At 33.8% G+C, this 18,624-nt stretch overlaps 1 protein-coding gene across 1 annotated transcript in view; it reads right to left on the reverse strand.

Annotated features, from left to right (window-relative positions):
- Positions 1-18,219, reverse strand: part of LOC106459564 (protein giant-lens-like) — a 56,624-nt gene extending 38,405 nt beyond the window's left edge. The window contains exon 1 of the mRNA XM_013919191.2: positions 18,046-18,219. Within this exon, the coding sequence (XP_013774645.1) occupies positions 18,046-18,219 (174 nt within the window). The remainder of the gene's footprint in view (positions 1-18,045) is intronic.
- Between the last annotated feature and the right edge of the window lie 405 nt (positions 18,220-18,624).

Raw genomic sequence — 18,624 nt, forward strand, 5'->3', positions numbered from 1 at the left:
CTCTGTGGATGGCTGGCACTAACCTTCTCTACCATATAGAAGGATTAACTCGACCTTCTCATGCTTTGACAGCGTCATAATCAGTTACGTGTTTGAAATTAAGAAAAGATGCAAATATCCTATGATTCCAGACTTTTCGGACACTATGTGGCACTACTTTCAACCACACGACGCTAATCATTGTGTGACAACTTCACACTTTGCGAAACATTCTAATGAAAAAGTGTGACTGATATGTGGAAGGGCTTCACGTAAAATAGTATCTGAAATTTTAGATTGCTTATTTCTATGTTTTTTATATGATCCAGAATTGCAAATATACTGATAAATTTATTTTGTAACTAGTGTAACCCCAACGTTATAATTGTTTTAAGTATTAGTTTAGTATACGGGTATACAATGAGTTACCTGTGCTCTGCCCACTACGGGTATCGAAACCTGAATTTTGGCGTCGTAAGCCTACAGGCTTACCGCTGAGCTTAGGTGTTATTTATGTTGCTGCTCTTTCGAGAGAGAGGAGGGTAATGGACTAAGTTGTCGATAGCGGTTATTTATAAAACCAGGTGTATTAAGTTGCCAGAAAATAAAATCTTAAGAAACTGTGAAAATTCTGTTTAAGGAAATCTGTGTAAGAACTGTGTTATACCACTTAAGGAAAAACTGTTGAAGGAAAACTGTTGAAATGATATTTAAGGAAAACTGTAAAATACTGTCTAAGAAAAACTTTTGAAATACTATTTAAGGAAAACTGTAAATACTGTATAAGAAAAACTGTTGAAATATTGTATAAGGAAAACTGTTAAAATACTGTATAAGGAAAACTGTTGAAATATTGTATAAGGAAAACTGTTGAAATACTGTTTAAGGAAAACTGTTAAAATACTGTATAATGAAAATTGTTAAAATACTGTATAAGGAAAACTGTTGAAATACTGTTTAAGGAATAGGAGTTATTATACTGAGATGCGTTTTATGCCTTATTAATCTACCTACAGTTTAAAATACAGAGAATTAACTTGACATCTTACGATACATCAAACCCAAGCTTATCCAGCTAATTTATGCTGAAGGTGATTGCTGTTAGGTTAATCAAGATTTAAATGGCATACAAGTTGGAAGTAGCTAACCTACACTTAAATATTTTAATTAAGTATTTATTTTTATATCTTCATGCTTTGGCCACAAAGCAAATGAAACAAAATATTATTATTACACTTGTATAATACGTGTAATATTACTCAGAACAGTCATATCACAAAAAATATCTGCAAGTGACAGAGTAGCGTCGTTTTGGGTTAGTTTGTTTGTTTTGGAGCGCAAAGCTACACAATGGGTTGTCTGTGCTCTGCCCACCACGGGTATCGAAACCCGGTTTTTGGTATTGTAAGTCCACAGACATACCGTTGTGCTACTGGGAGGGCATCGTTTTGAGAAACATTTTACTAGTAGATAAACATTTCAGTTGACTAAAATTTTGAAGTTAGTAATGTAGTATGCTAGAAATGAACATATCTGTTAACTAACCTTTTACTGCTAGAAATGAACATTTATTGAGTACGTTTTACTGTTACACATGAACATACGTATGTGTTGAGTTACGTTTTACTGCTACACATGAACATTTCTCTTAAATAATATTTTACTGCCAAGCTGTTATTTATCTATCTAATGACTTTTCTTGCAGCTGGACTGTGGGTATATTATTTATTCTCACGTTGGAGTGTTCTTAACTACGAAACTTTATCTACAGCTGATACTTTTATTCAACTGCAGGCAATAGACAGTTTCAATTTTTTTTTCAATTTCTTTTGTTGATGGTTTTTTTGCAGCTGGATACAGACGCATTGGTTCCTCATAAAAGAAAATGTGTCTAAAATATCTGCTGTTGGTAATTTTAGTGGAATATAGAACAGTTTCAACGAACACATACACTGTAAAAAAGAACTTGTGTTGAAAACAACACAACTTATGTTACGTTTGGTGTTTGAAGTTGGTTCGGTCATTATGTGTTAAGAAAACGTACAAATGTGTTGATTGCTGCATAATATTTTAATTGAACTGTATACAATATACGTACATGTTATAACAATGAGACTTCACACAACACAACAGAGTAAATCTGTGTTGTTAGAAAAGCACAAAACACTTGTGTGTTTGTATCGTTACAACAATGTGACTTCACACAACACAACAGACTAAACCTGTGCTGTTAGAAAATACAAAAGACTTATGTGTTTATATCGTTACAATAGTCAGCTGTATTATAGCTCACACAGGTCTGTGTTTGTTGAATACAATTCATGCTATTGCCAAATAACACAATATTCGTGTGTAACACAACTTTTTTTACAGTGGAAAGATATGTATACATAGCATTTTGCGCATGAACATGAAATAGAATGATCCCAATTATGAAGAAATATGTATCATTTTTTTATCATCATTTTGGCGGGTTTTGTTTTGCATACAACATATACAGTGCTATTACATGCAACACGTATACGAGAATGATGATTTTTATCATATAATCAAGCCTATTATTAATCTTACCCAGCCTTAAACACTGAACACTACTTATTGCACGATAATGTTACGCTAGCATCTTGACAGTATGGTATCATTACTATGGAAGATAACTAAACAATGATAGTAGATTCAAATAAAAAAAAAGCCTCTGTGACAGTTGGCTCTGGGAATAAACTTAAGATTTTAAGATATTTTTTTTTTACAAAGTTAAGTTGCAGTTCGAAATTGTTATGTCGCATAAATAAACAAAATCGAGACTTTTCACATCATACGCTTAATTAACAAACAGAAAGTTATTTGAAATCTTCTGTTTTTTTTTTTTTTCTTTTTCAGCTTTGTTGTATTCATGTTAAAACAACGTCAAGAAATTACTTGCTTATGCTTCAAAGAAAAAAAAAAAAGCAAACGCCAGGTTCCTCGGTGATGCAGCGGTAAACTTGAGAGCTTATAACGGTTAAATCTGTGGTTTGATCCCAGCGGAGGACGCATCGCAGATAACTCTTTGTGTAGCTTTGCGATAAAGAAAAGAAACAAACAAACTTTATACTATAATTACATCACACCGTTACGTGTAAGACGTAAGCCTTGTTTAATTAATACATCAACTATAGTGCACCGATCTCGAGCAGTGGAATGACGACATATATTGTTCAAATAGTTCGAACAAAATATTTTGTTAAGTTTAAAGTCCGTTTCAATTTATTTGTGTATATTACTTCCCAATAATTAACTTATCAGTTTTATTACCTTGTATGTTAACATTTTATTTCGATTTGTTTGTATATGTTTGATTAAACTCATATATAATATAAAAATAATGATACGTATCTTTTATGTATCTCTTTCGTCGTTTTCATTGTTGCATATGTCCGTAGGAAACAATGTAATTTATTGTTCGTGATAAATCCCCCCCATCCGAGATAGAAACTAGAAATTTGATTTTATAACAACTATTTTTATCTATAAAATAAGCATTTGTAAATTGTGCATAATCTACAAGAATTTAAAAATGCGTCCTCTAAGAGAATGTTGGCCTCTAAACGTATTTCTTTACCCTGAAAAGAGCTCCCTCTGGTAGAAGAATAGTATAAATTAATTAATAAGTTTGAGAAATCCCTCAAAAACAATCGTCAAACAACCGCTTTAAAATGAAAGTTTAATTAAAAGTTAAAATGTTCGTAAACATTTTATAGCCACAGAAACCTCAGTTCACTTTATAACCAACTAAAACCTCAACTCACTTGATAACCCTCGAAAACCTGAACTCATTTGATAACCCACGAAAACCTGAACTCATTTGATGACCCACGAAAACCTCAACTCACTTGATAACCCACGAAAATTTCTACTCATTTGATAACCCACGAAGACTTTTACTCAACTGATAACTCACAAAAACTTCAACTCAATTGATAACCCACGAAAACTTCAACTCACTTATTATCCAAAAACTTCAACTCATATTATAACCTTGGTGGAGCACGAAGCCACAAAAAAACATTAAAAAATCTCCAAACCTCTTCAAATTGGTACTAGAGCCGAGATAACACAACAAATAGAGCCGAGATCACACAACAAATAGAGCCGAGATCACACAACATATAGAGCTGAGATCACACAACAAATAGAGCCGATATAACACAACAAATAGAGCCGAGATCACACAACAAATAGAGCTGAGATCACACAACAAATAGAGACGATATAACACAACAAATAGAGCCGATATAACAAAACAAATAGAGCCGAGATCACACAACAAATAGAGCCGATATAACACAACAAATAGAGCCGAAACAACACAACAAATAAAGCCGAGATAACACAAGTATAATATTTCACTCTTTCGTTTTTCGCGAATAAACGTTGCATTATTAAAAAACTAGCCGTCCTTACCCGGCGTTGCCCGAGTATTACACGGACAGAGGGCCGATGTTTAACTATTTTTAAACAGAAGGATCAAAATTTTGCTTTTCTTGTAACAATACATATCAAATGGTCATATTTCTGTGAGATAAATGGCTTAAGAGCGTAAAAATTAAAGCAGATAAATGAAATCGTATTTTTTTTATGGTATGGTTCACACACACACCCCTTTAAGAGTCATTTGCAATACCTCTGGATAAACGACATTTTTGGTGTCTCACTCATTTTTGTTGCATACATTTTGCTGGTTGTGAATGACAATCAGAAATATTTTTACTTTTCTCGACATTTTACTCTGAGGTACATAATCAGCGTCAGGAATATTTATCATACTTAACTCCTCTCCCAAAAATAAGTGAATAAAAGCCAATTTATTTTTGCAGAATTTCTTTGGTTCAACTTGTCCTTCTTGTTTATTCTACAAAAAAAAAAAAAAAAAATGAGTTAGTGTTGTTTGTCAGTAGACACGACAACGTTTGATTGATTTTTATTCTAACATCATAATGGCAGCACACTTCTCTATAAAATACACATACATTTTTCCTACGTCATTTCCACTTAAATCAGACCAAAAATCCGGTCCGTCTTTTGTGGAAAAATTAGATTTCAAAGTTTTCATTGACACTCAATATTTGACACCACAGACATTAAACCTGGGTACCTTTATAGGCCTACTATTATAAGGTCTGGAAGATGAGAACAAACAGATACAAACTTAGCTTGAAGAACATTTTGCATCATTCGTATCTCCTTCGTTTTTTCATTTTATTTTTTTGAAATAAGGTCAAACTTGTTTTTTCTCTGCACGTGTAATAACGTCTTTTATCCAAAAAAGGTTTTTATCAATTTGAAAATCACTGAAAGAATTCTTAAATAATGAAAATGCAAAAATACCATATTTACTTTTTACAACTTTTTCGATCGATATAAGTCGAATTTTTGTCTATATAAAGTTTTATTTGAAAAATATAACTTTATAATAAAATTCCTTAAACTCACACACATATTTTGAAAATAGATACAAACGAACAGACATTTAAATACAATCATTTCCGGTAATAGTATGAATTGTAACACTTTTATGCGTGTTTTTTTTAAACCTGTTGTTACAAAACTGTTATTGCTTTACATTATTGGCAGAAATTATAACATGAATTGTAACACTTTTATGCGTGTTTTTTTAAACCTGTTGTTACAAAACTGTTATTGTTTTACATTATTGGCAGAAATGATAATATGAATTGTAACACTTTTATGCATGTTTTATTTTTAAAAAAATATATAAAACAATAACAGTTTTTAACAACAGGAATAAATTCTTGTTTAGCCCTCTATTTAACAATTACTCTCTCAGCTAGCCAAACTACTCAACTTACTTTGTAATGCAAAATCAAAAACAATATTTAGAAACTTACACAAAGACAGTAATTGTGTGGTTTCGATATAAAATTAAGCTTTTAATTTCAAAATGTATTACTTGAAGAATGAGATATTCCTTTATGTTTTCTCAACATAATACCTATAATAGTAATCTCTTTATGTTTATTATATTGAATCAATCGATTTATATTCCATATTCATCATTAGCTGGAGTACCCTTACCCTGGACGGAAGTTATGTAAATTCATGATTAACGAAAGGTTATATTAGGACATGAAAAGTTGCTTCCCTTATATGTAATTGTAAAAAAACTGCAAAACACAAAATGTGAAACTGCAAGTTTGCATGCATCTCCGCATAGACCCAACAAACCTTCATGCCAAATTTGGTGAAGATTCATCAATAGGGAGAAAAGTAGTGGTAGAAAACACAAAACACCCATAAATGGCAAAACGCAAAATGCAAAATTGAAAATATTTATATATTCTCGCATGTACCTAATAAACCTCCATAGTAAATTTGGTGAAGGTCCATCAACAGGTGGCGAAGTAGTGGTAAAAAATGCGAAAACGCAAAAACGCCCATAAAGACCGAAAAACGCAAAATGCAAAATTGAAAATTAGCATGTTTCTCTCCATGGATCCAATAAATCTCCATACCAGATTTGGTAAAGATCCTTCTACAGGAGGCAGAGTAGTAGTAAAAAACACAAAATGCTCCTAAAACCGCAAACCGCAAAATGCAAAACTGAAAATTTCTATATTCCCTAGCATGCATCTAATGAACCTCCATACCAAATTTGGTAAAGATCCATCCACACCCTGCGAAGTAGTTACATGGACATACAACAGACAACAGACAGTACTATTATATTTATATAGATACAGTACTATTATATTTATATAGATACAGTACTATTATATTTATATAGATATAGTACTGTTATATTTATATAGATACAGTACTATGATATTTATATAGGTACAGTACTGTTATACTTATATAGAGACAGTACTATTATATTTATATAAATAATTGTATGTATTTAGTAACTTTAATATCAGATGTCAATTATTGTTACGACTATTGCTTAGATGTCTATTTTAAACAGAGATTTATCGCCCAGTACATTGTTGCCCGATGAAGGCTTCGGTAATAGGGCCGAAAGTTCGCAAATAAAAAAAAAGTATTTTAACGTAGAGAAAAGTCCGTGTATAATAAAATTAATACCCAGATGCACACCCTCAGGATTCCCTTAGTATCTGTGCAAAGTTTTAGGTCTCTAGGTTCTTTCCTCTTGGAGCTATGGTGCTGACTGACTGACACACAAACACACAGGCTGTTTTACTAGTACAGATTCATAAATGATATAATCCTCTTGTCTATATTAATTGATGGAAAATAAGAAATATACCACGAAAACTATACATCGCAGGGACATACTTTGAAAAACAGAACATTTAATATTTTGTTTTATTAGTACATACAGATATACATAGAAAATTAGTTTTAGATTTTGAGTAGTGATTATACACCTCAGTGGCAATAGCTTCTTTGATTTTATGTCATTTTAAATTATTCTCTTTACTTTTTAACTCGTATGAGCTCATCGTACTAATTTTATATGGTTAGCTGGTAAGCTACTGGTGATGTACTAATGGCATAATTATTGACGTATCTTTGTTTTTTCAGTCTTTTTTGGAGTCGTCGTCGAGACTCGCCAATACACTTCCTTATACAATCTCAAGTGATTTGTGGATCGTTAGTTTGATTCTCTTTATGTTGGCAGAGATTTTTAAGTACGACCTTTGTGTTAAACGTGTTAAAGATTTTTCAAATTCTCTTCAAACTCCCAGAAAGAATTGTCTTCTCCCTGTCATCTTGATTATTAATTGGGGGTCTATTTATCAGAAATTAATAGTTATTGGGTATGTAGCATAGTTGTTGGTAAATTTATCAGAAGTTAATATTTGTTGGGTATGTAGCATAGTTGGTGGATTATTTATCAGAAATTAATATTTTTTGGGCATCTAGCTTATAGTTGCTAACTTCTGATAAATAAACCACCAACTATGCTACATGCCCTACAAATATTAACTTCTGATAAATAGAACACCAACTATGCCACATGCCCAACAAATATTAACTTCTGATAAATAGACCACTAGCTATGCTACATGCCCAACAAATATTAACTTCTGATAAATAGACCAATAGTTATTGGGCATGTAGCATAGTTGGTGGTTTATTTATCAGAAGTCAATATTTGTTGGGCATGTAGCATGGTGGTCTAAGTATCAGAAGTCAATATTTGTTGGGCATGTAGCACGGTGGTCTAAGTATCAGAAGTCAATATTTGTTGGGCATGTAGCATGGTGGTCTAAGTATCAGAAGTCAATATTTGATGGGCATGTAGCATGGTGGTCTAAGTATCAGAAGTTAATAGTTATTGGACATGTAGCATACTTTTTATTTTATTTTTGTAATCATGATATTTAAGAAGATATTCTAGAGATATTTTGTTTTTCTTTTAATGTTAGGAAAAGACTGTCCCCCCGGTGGGACAGCGGCAAGACTATGGATAACACTAAAATCCGAGGTTCTACTCCCCGATGTAGACACAGCAGATAGCCAAATGTGACTTTGCTCTAAAACAAACAAACAAACAGAAGAAGAGTTTATTCTTTGGGTTTAGCTTTAAATGCTTTATTGTTTATAGATTTGACTCAAAATGAACGGCACTAATGGAATATTTATTTCCCACCAGCATCATTCTGTTTGCGATAAACTACAATAGTCAGGCGATAAGAACTTCTTTACTTTCTATAATCTTTTTATCACCCATGTTTAATGGGAAATGAATCTTGTACATTTGTTTATAGTTAAGCACAAAGCTACACAAAGGGCTATCTGTGCTGTGCCCGCCACTGGTGTCGAAAACCGGTGTTTAGCGTTATAAGCTTTCAAACTTACGCCGGAGCCATTGGGGGGGGGATTCACTATACCTCTCTTTTTTTTCTTTTGCTGCGTTCATGGCTCTTTTGCTAGTATTTCAGTAGAAAGTAAAACAGCGACCAACAATCTCCACTTCGCTACAGAACCATGGTGGTTAGGTTCTGGTCTGAGATTAAAACAAAGAATTAATTTGCGTGTATCAAAGTAGGTACAGAGCCTATGCGAGGCACAACGGGGCGTAAAGTCGTCAGATTTCTGTATTTTTGAAAACAGGTTGGGGATAAGATGAATAACAAGCATATTTGTTTCCATATTTCTTTTGTTTTCCTTACTCTTATTTCGAAGCTCGTAACTTACAGATTTTTTCTGATCTCCAGTAAACTCCAAAGTCATTATTTGATACAAATCTTCTTGTGAGAGTTCTCCAAACTTCTTTCAGTAGTCATCAGTTGCAAACAACTTTATTGTTCGGAAATATGTCAATATTAATCTATTGTTCTTTTTTATTTGCAAATATAGTCTGATGTTCTTCGTTAGTTCAAATGATTTGAGATTTTATCTAAACCAATTTTAAGACTTCTGGGATGAGAAATATTAAAGAAATTATGTAATTGAAAGAAGATCCACAGAAGATCCTCAGTAATAGAAAGTATTAGAAAAGGACTGACCATCAACTGCAAGAAGACTGAATGTGTGGGGATCACTCAGAAGAAGGAAATACCAGAATGTAGATTAACTATTGGGAATGAAACAATCAAGCAGGAAAATAAGTTTAAATATCTTGGAAGCTGAATATCATCAGACGGAAAATGTGATCAAGAAATCAAAAGGCGTATAGGAATGGCAGATGAAGCATTTCCAAAGATGAAGACCATTTTCACGAGCAACAAACTGACAATTGAAACATAACTGGGAGTTCTACAGTGTTATGTTCATCCAATCCTTCTTGAAGATGAAGACTATATTCACAAACTGACAATTGAAACATGACTGGGAGTTCTACAGTGTTATGTTCATCCAATCATTCTTAAGGATGAAGACCTTGTTCACGAACAACAAACTGGCAATTGAATCATGACTGGGAGTTCTACAGTGTTATGTTCATCCAATCCTTCTTAAAGATGAAGACCATATTCACCAACAACAAACTGACAATTGAAGCACGACTGGGAGTTCTACAATGCTATGTTCATCCAATCCTTCTTTATGATTGCGAGTGTTGGACAATATCACCAACAATGAAGAAACACATCAATGCGGTAGAAATATTGTTCCTAAGACGAATGTTTAAAATATCATGGAATACACATACTAGTAATGGAGTCATTCTAAAGAAGGCCAAAACAAAGTGATTGTTCTGGGAAAATTTTAAAAAGAGATAACGGAGTTTTATGGGACATTTCATGAGAAAAGGAGGTATTGAAAACATCATTATGACAGGACAAATCCCAAGAAAGAAAAGTAAAGACAAAGAAAGATGCTGCTATGAATAGTTGCCAATAAACTAGGAATTTCCACTATAGAAATGATAAGAGCAACGGGAGACGGGGATCAGTGGAAGAACCATGCTTACCAACACCCTCGATGGACATGGTACCTAGAAAGAGAGATTGTGTAATTAAGGGGAAACTTTTGGTACTTATTTCGAGTGTCGAACAAAATTTAAATCTTTGACACTACAAGAAACCTTTCTACAGCTGAGATGGTTATCACTTAGATGCATTACTTTACATTCTATCTATTCCAGCAGGCGTTTTGCAGTAGAATTTTTTAAACTTTTAATTCATCTGTCTTTGGTTTGGAAAACTTGCTATCTAAGTCAGATAACTGTCTTAACATTTTGTGGTGTTTATCAGTATCAAGTGTCTTTGATCGAGCACTTACTTTTATGAAGATATTTTTTATTGATAACAGTTTTCGTTTTTTATTGCATCCTGAGACGGATGCGAGACTTTTAGTCCTTCTGGTATGATGGGATATCGTTACACTTGGTGACAATAGTTTTGTATAAAGGTAATCCAAACTTTGTATTTTCAAGATTTTGAAAAATGTTCTGAATGTGTGGTTCACAGAAAGTAGATATTGTTGTTTAAACAATTAGTTCTCAAAACTCCTCGTTGAAGCTAGTTTTGATGGCAAACTTTTCGGCCTTGCATGGCCTGATGGTTAGGGCGCTCGACCATCAATATAAGGGTTCGAATCTGCATCACAACAAACGTGATCGCCCTTTCAGCCGTGGGGGGGGGGGGTTATAATGTGACATCCAATCCACTATTCGTTGGTAAAAGAGTAGCCTAAAAGTTGGCGATAGGTAGTGTTGACTAGCTTTCTTCCAATAATTTATGACTACTAAATTAGGGACGGCTAGCGCAGATAGCTCTCGTGTAGCTTTGCGGGAAATTCAAGACAAACCAAATCAAGAAAACTTTACGTCCCTGTACTAAAATCTTTAACTGGCATTAAACACCAGCTGTGTTATAATTATAAATTAATACCAAATTCTAAGCATTATGCATTTTGATCCTTTGTGACCATGTATAAATATATAGCCCTTTTCCTTTAAAGATACATAGAATGCTGTGTTTTATTCGACATATTTGTTGACATGTATCAGAATTTGTACAATTGACGAAGGTTTTAAAACAAAATAAAAATATGATGATTTTTTACCAGTTTAATCACGCTAGCCTTCGTTAACATACTATATAGTGTCCGAAGATTATGTTAACAAAGTTGAACCCCTGCTGCAATAACCATTACAAATCCACAAGACAAACGAACGGACATTGCAACATAAATGCATTATCCTGGTAGCGGAACGTGGACCCGACTGAAGTTTAAACACATCCAAAAATAAATTTTTATAAATTTGCTAGAATAATTTTCGGACACACAGCAAGCGATTGTCGTTCTTATACCACCACACACACACACATATATACTACTAATTAAACAGGTAACAGTTTGAACTCTTCTTCGACACTAACGAAACACTTAAACTGATTGTCGTTCATACACCACCACATGTATATATATACATATATACTACTAATTAAACAGGTAACAGTTTGAACTCTTCTTCGACACTAACGAAACACTGAAACTGATCGTAGTTCTTACACCAGGTCAATTTGGTAAGATGAAATATACAAAGTATATACATGTACATGACATGTAAGAATAATTAAACTAAAAGTGGTTTAGCTTAAAGTTACCACAAAGCTACACAATGGACTATTTGTGATCTGTCCACCACGGGTATCGAAACCCGGTTTCTAGCGTTGTAAGTGCACAGACATGCCACTTTGTCACTGGGAGGCCAGAGTAGTTGAGACGACTTTTCACTGTTACTCTTTACGATATTAAATCTACAAGAAATAAAGGCGAGCGCTTGATTATCTATGTGTATTGAACATTGTACCATTTTAATTAATATTTTTTCAGATTTGTGGATAAGTCTGTTTTCCGTTTAAAAACGTAACCTTAAAACCTCAATAAATGTACGATATTGGAACAAACGAATACAAGTCACGCACAATGGCATAAATATTTTGAAGTAAATGTTACCAAAGTTTTCAACAAATTGTACAACTTCCCACAGACTTCAAGCTATTACACCTGTTGTGCATAAGTAAATATGGCGGTCACTCATTCAAGCATGAATTATAACTTTTTTTGGGGGGCGAAACTGAAGTTACTTGGCTTTTCTTCACTCAGTCCTTGGTCAGAAATTTCTTGCGTTTCCGGTAATTTAGTAGTGCGTATAGGAGAGCATGTTTCCAAGGTTTTAACAAATAACCCCTAGAATTTCAATATGTTACGGCCTCGTTACGCATGTACTTTTACACAAAAATGCGACTAAATTGTTGGGTTTAATGGTAAATTTTCTCGCTTATATTATGTACGTATTAAACCTAGATCCATATCTGCACATTCCGGGTAAGCTTTATTTTTAATATAAGAACTGGTGCTGAGAGAATTTCAAATCTTACACTGGAATTATTTTTGTTTTATTATTAGACTGCAGTACTAGGCTTAGCATTCTTCTGCTGCAAGGGAATTACCTAAAACAAAAGAAAGTAGAGAGGTTGCTGGATGATTAGCCTGCCTGTTACAGTGGTTAGTTAATTACTGAGTTAATGAGTTTGTATGCTGCTTACATTTTGTGACTCCTAGGATTGTGTTTGAGCTTTGGCAATGGATAATAAAAAGTTAGGCCTCTCTTTAGTTCGTGAAACCGAGAAGTGTAGAACTTGTAGTCGGATAATTTTATTTTTTGTTATCATTAAATGCACTGGACTTATAATAATTTTTAACGCGTCCAAAAAAAACGAGCCAACAATATAAACTGTTATAACACTTATGTCAGGAGTGGGATTATTTTGGTAAAAATAAAATCAAGACTGGACTTCAAGGTGATGACGACGCATGCGCGAAGCGAGTTTGAAAATTTGCTAGAAATGATGAAACAATGGAAAGGCAATCGAGAAGAAAGAGAAAGGAATTTAAAAGAGAAATTAGAAGAACAATATGTAATATCTAGTGAGAATTACAAAGAAAAATATATTTAATTTAAGATAAGATCGAGGAAGCAGCAGAAAATGTACAGAAGCTTTATAATAATAACACTGAACAAATACAGAAGAATTATATTAAAAAAATTGAAGAAGTACTTAAAGACGCAGGGGTGTTACTAGGGGAGATGTCAGGGTGGGTGTAAACACATCCTTTTTTGGAACACAAATGAACATTGACTCCATGACTGCCACATCCACTTGTGGGTTAACAACAGAAATAATATCCTCAACACAAATATAACATATTCAATCGTACTGAATGGTCAGTGGTCCAGTTTGAATTCATTATGAATGGACACTGTACTGGGCAAGGAAACACCATACAGTAACGTGTAAAATCTTGTTATGGCTAGGAGAAATCCCTTCATATTTTAATTTACACTGACGCAATTAATATGCTTCAAAAGACTGCAGTTGTTTGTTCACACCTACATACTCCTAATCAGTTTGATACAGTACCATACATCACTTAACCTGGAGGATCAAAGTTATATTATATAATAAGGTGTAGAATAATTATTAAAAATGGTATAGTTTGAAGTATACATAAACTTCAATTAAATAATGAATAGTCAATATCCAGTTGCATATGTATCGTTTTGAAGAATACATAAACTTCAATTAAATAAGGAATAGCCAATATCCAGTTTATTTTTTAAAGTCGCATTAATATTTATTTCAAGATAAATTTTCATCATCAAGTCCTTGTCATAATATGTGTAGTTACAGAAAGATGTGCCACGAACAGAAACAAATTCCCCCAACGAAAATCTTGGCGACGTTCATTGGGTATCAGTGAAGTAAAAATCAACATTGAAGAGGCACAAAAAGACATCATTAAAGTGCAGAAAGATTAGAAGAAGAATAAAGGCGTTTAAACGAACATCATTACCAATATAAGACATCTGGAAATTGAAATTGCAAATTTATGGATCAAAACAACTACAAACAAACTATCTATACCAAATGAACTAGGAGAGCTCATCAGGTCTACATCTGCTACTACTTCTAGTGTGTCATCTGAAACTATAGGACCTTCCTGGACTACATCACTATCTCATCAAACTAAGGAACTTAGCAGGTCAGTTCAACAACATCGCCCAGATAAGAAACCTATGGATTATGATGAGAAGGTGACATAGGAAGCATATTAACTATAATTGTAAACATTTTACATGATAAATGATGAAGCAGAGAACAACAACCTATTTTTATTGTTGCATATTTAAAATGACAAGTTCAACAACATTAAGCAACTTTCTAACAGACAGCCATAATAACTACCAAGCATCAGTGGCAAATTTACTAAACATGTTAAGAGTGTCACATCAGCAGGAGAAGACTAAATACAAGACCATTGACAAACTTGCTGAAGATGTGAAAAGACTTGCCTAATTTCCTCATCTAAATACCCCACATTAAATGGTAGATTTATTGACACACGACCTATTCACACATGATAATTGGACTAAAGTAAAGTAGGTGTACGTCTTTAAAGAAAGATGTCCAGTTGGCGATCGAACTTTATTCAAACAAAGTTACAGATGATGAACTAAAAGCACTCAGGAATTATGGCATTCAGATCAAACCGTGTGAAAAATATCAACTCCCTTTGATTGAAGTCAATAAGTTCACAAGACAGTTTTGTTTGTTTGTTTGTTTTTAATTATTCACAAAGCTAAACAATGAGCTATCTGTGCTCTGCCCACCACGGTATCGAAACCCGGTTTCTAGCGTTGTAAGTCCACAGACATACCACTGTGCCTCTGGGGGATCACAAGACAGAAGGTGTTTAAAATGCAACTTAAAAAAGACATATTATCTTTATGTAAAACCTTTATAAAATAGAAAGTGCTCCCAAAGGATGAAAGAAAAAAGAAACTGCTATAAGTGTGGAAAACATAAACATTACACCTGAAACTGTGATGCATCAACCATTTATAAAATACAAAGGAGGTAATATCCAGAATATAAAAATACTTCATGCCCTGCTGACACAAAGATACTTACTTAAATAATACAGCCCACTAAGTAATAGATTTGTTTATAAGGAGCCTTGTAACACGTTGATTGACTCTGGTTTTTCAATTACCAGTGAGACATGACCTCATTATGAAAGCTGGGAAGTTGCCTCCAAGGATGAAGCAAGATATTGGATTAATGCGAAAAGCAAATGGTGGCAAAGTTCCACTAAGAGGAAAGTTGGAAGCCACTCTCACTTTAGGAAGTTTCTCTACACAGCATGGTGTGTTGGTAATTATTATAGTACATATTGGTATTAAAATTAATGAACAAACAAAGATGTTGAACTTACTTCAAACAATTTCACAGTATATGGCCAGTAAATCCCCGTGCATGACACGACAATTACACAAACAGAGCTTGAACCTCCAGTGGTAACCAGGGGGAAGCACAAGTTAATAAGGGCAAACAGCCTAAAGTGAAATAGAGCAGAATCCTAAAAGACGGGTGATTCAAGACGAATGTCATATGTTGCGATCGTCTTTCGAATCTCGTGAACTGTAGAACAGCCAAGTGGTTAGCTACATGAAAGAGTTCACAAGAAGTAAGTTAACCTGTTGTTGAGCCTGAGGTTCTTGTCGAGATCACTTCTAGAGTATCACCAGGAATGAAGACTCTAGTGGATTGGCAGTGGTTCTACAACTACTATTGTTAAACCTGAAGAGAACTTCCTGATGACAAATAAGAAGTGTTGAAAAAGGACAAGATGTCAGTCCATCTTCGTACCATATGCAACGAAAAATAGAAAAAACAGAAAGATTGGTGACTGAATAATTTAGGGACAATAAACCGAGAAAAAAAAGAAAGATATTTTTTCTTAATCAAAATAGTGACTTACATTTTACACCATCCAGTAACGATTTAATTATTTTAATGCAAATATTTACGAACATCAGTGTTGCCCGTTGTAAAAATGTTATTTTGTTATTGATTGGAAGTTTAATGTACCATTGTTTTCTGTGTGTAATATAATTTTTCAATGGAATTCCTAATTCTGGGAGAAGGCAGTGTTGTAAGCTATATTTTTAATTTGGACGTTTGTATTGTTGTTCCATTAGACAGAGTGTTGATGTTAGGTGATGAACATGTGGCTTAATGTCTGGAGACCATCCGAGTGATATAAAAACGCGAGTTACACTAGAGTAGAAATGTCATTGATTGATTAGTGAGTCTGTTACAGTGGTTGATTGGATATTAAGTTAGCGAGTTTGTTAATTGGTTTGATGCTACTTAAATTTCGTGAACTTGAGTTTGTGTTTCGAAGAAGAAATAAGTGTACGAGAAGTACCATAGATACAAGAAAGATAACATATAAGCGATTGTTTAGCATTGTTTGTGAAGTTAGGCTTATCGTTAGTTCGTAAAACCATGTAGGTGTGTATATATATATATATAACCCGTAGTCGATGAAATAATCCTTTTTCACTATTATTTTAAATAGTTTTAGCCTGCTAACAGCAAACTCAATAAAGAAAACATATTACTCAATCAGGAATTATTATGATCCGAAGAGAATTTTCGTCAATCTTTGTTTTTTTGTGAAAACAGTCACGGGTTATGTGAGCATATTAGCTTATACAACAGTGTACTGTCTGTCACAACTTCAGGTAGACATCTTAATAATACGACCTTTTTAAAATTCAAATCACTCAACACAAGGGAGTTGGATTCTGTGCATAATAATAATAATAATAAAATATAAAACTATTCCAAGATGTATCTAACTTTATTATATACACGCGCTTTCTCGTGATTTCATTTTCAGCTTGAAAAGTTATATCTTGTTAAAATGATAAGTACATTTTTTATGTTTAAGGCATGTAATTTGGAAAGCATTTTTACAACAGGGATGATGCTGTGTTTTTCAACAACTATGATCTACTTGTTTTCGAGGAGATTTAGGTCCACTACACTGTACTGAATTTGAAGTTTTTATGGATGGCGTCCCCCTGGAGAGATATGTAGAATATCAAAACGCACTATACACCAGCATCAACCAATGGTTACGATGAAAATTGTTAGAATGTCTACAGGTTGTGTTATACATTATTGACTTACAAGGCTGTCGATTTGATTAAGTGGCATACAATGTTTTAGAGAATACGTGATAGATCAAATATTTGAATTTTTGGTAATCTTCAACGACTTAACCGTTCCAGACTATCTGTATTATTTTAGCATAAAATCAAAACTTTGCTTTTTATTATAATAATTAAACACGGTAAACAAATATCGAAACAACATGAAGTGCCTGAAATGGCCCACTTCATCATTAGGTGATAAATTGGTGTCTGTAATATAATTTCAAAGGTTATGGATAATCTTGAATACGTTATTTGTCGTAAGTAATAGTGGAAGTCATGTTGCACTCGTCACGTTACTGGACGATCTATAGTTGTGCTTTAACACAGTAATTACAGGAAAAATTATTCATGTGTTTCCAACCTAAACGGTGCCTTATACGACACATGGGCTAAACGACCGGGTCAGTAGCCTAAGGTCCAGGGTTAGTTGTCTCAAATTTTAAACTGCTGACCAGAGGGAGGACAGCCTGTAAGCAGCGCTAGCCGCTTACAAGGCTGTTTTAACTCGAATGGCAGGATTGAATGTTTGTTTCATAACGTGGCTATAGCTGAATGTGCTAGCTCGAATCTTGTACCTTCCGATCCACAGCACGGCATGCTAACCTCTTGGCCACGCCTTGCTCAGGTAAGACAGCGTGACCCGATTTGAAATGGTCCGTTTTGGAGTACGGAGAGCTTAGAAGGTGGAAAAGACGAGGCAGAGTGGGAGTCGTACATCCGGAAACACTGACAGTTACATCCTGTTCCATTACAAACAGGCTAGTAAATTGCTATAGATTAAACAAGCTAGTAAATTGTTACAGGTTAAACAAGCTAGTAAATTGCTACAGGTTAAAAAAGCTAGTAAGTTGCTACAGATTAAACAAGCTAATAAACTGCTACTGGTTAAACAAGCTAGTAAATTGCTACAGGTTAAACAAGCTAGTAAGCTGCTACAGATTAAACAAGCTAGTAAATTGCTACTGGCTAAACAAGCTAGTAAATTGCTACAGGTTAAACAAGCTAGTAAATTGCTACAAGTTAAACAAGCTAGTAAATTGCTATAGGTTAAACAAGCTAGTAAGTTGCTACAGATTAAACAAGCTAGTAAATTGCTACAGGTTAAACAAACTAGTAAGTTGCTACAGATTAAACAAGCTAATAAATTGCTACTG

Source organism: Limulus polyphemus, unplaced genomic scaffold (assembly GCF_000517525.1).
Source record: "Limulus polyphemus unplaced genomic scaffold, Limulus_polyphemus-2.1.2 Scaffold628, whole genome shotgun sequence".
Classification (NCBI taxonomy): Eukaryota; Metazoa; Arthropoda; class Merostomata; order Xiphosura; family Limulidae; genus Limulus; species Limulus polyphemus.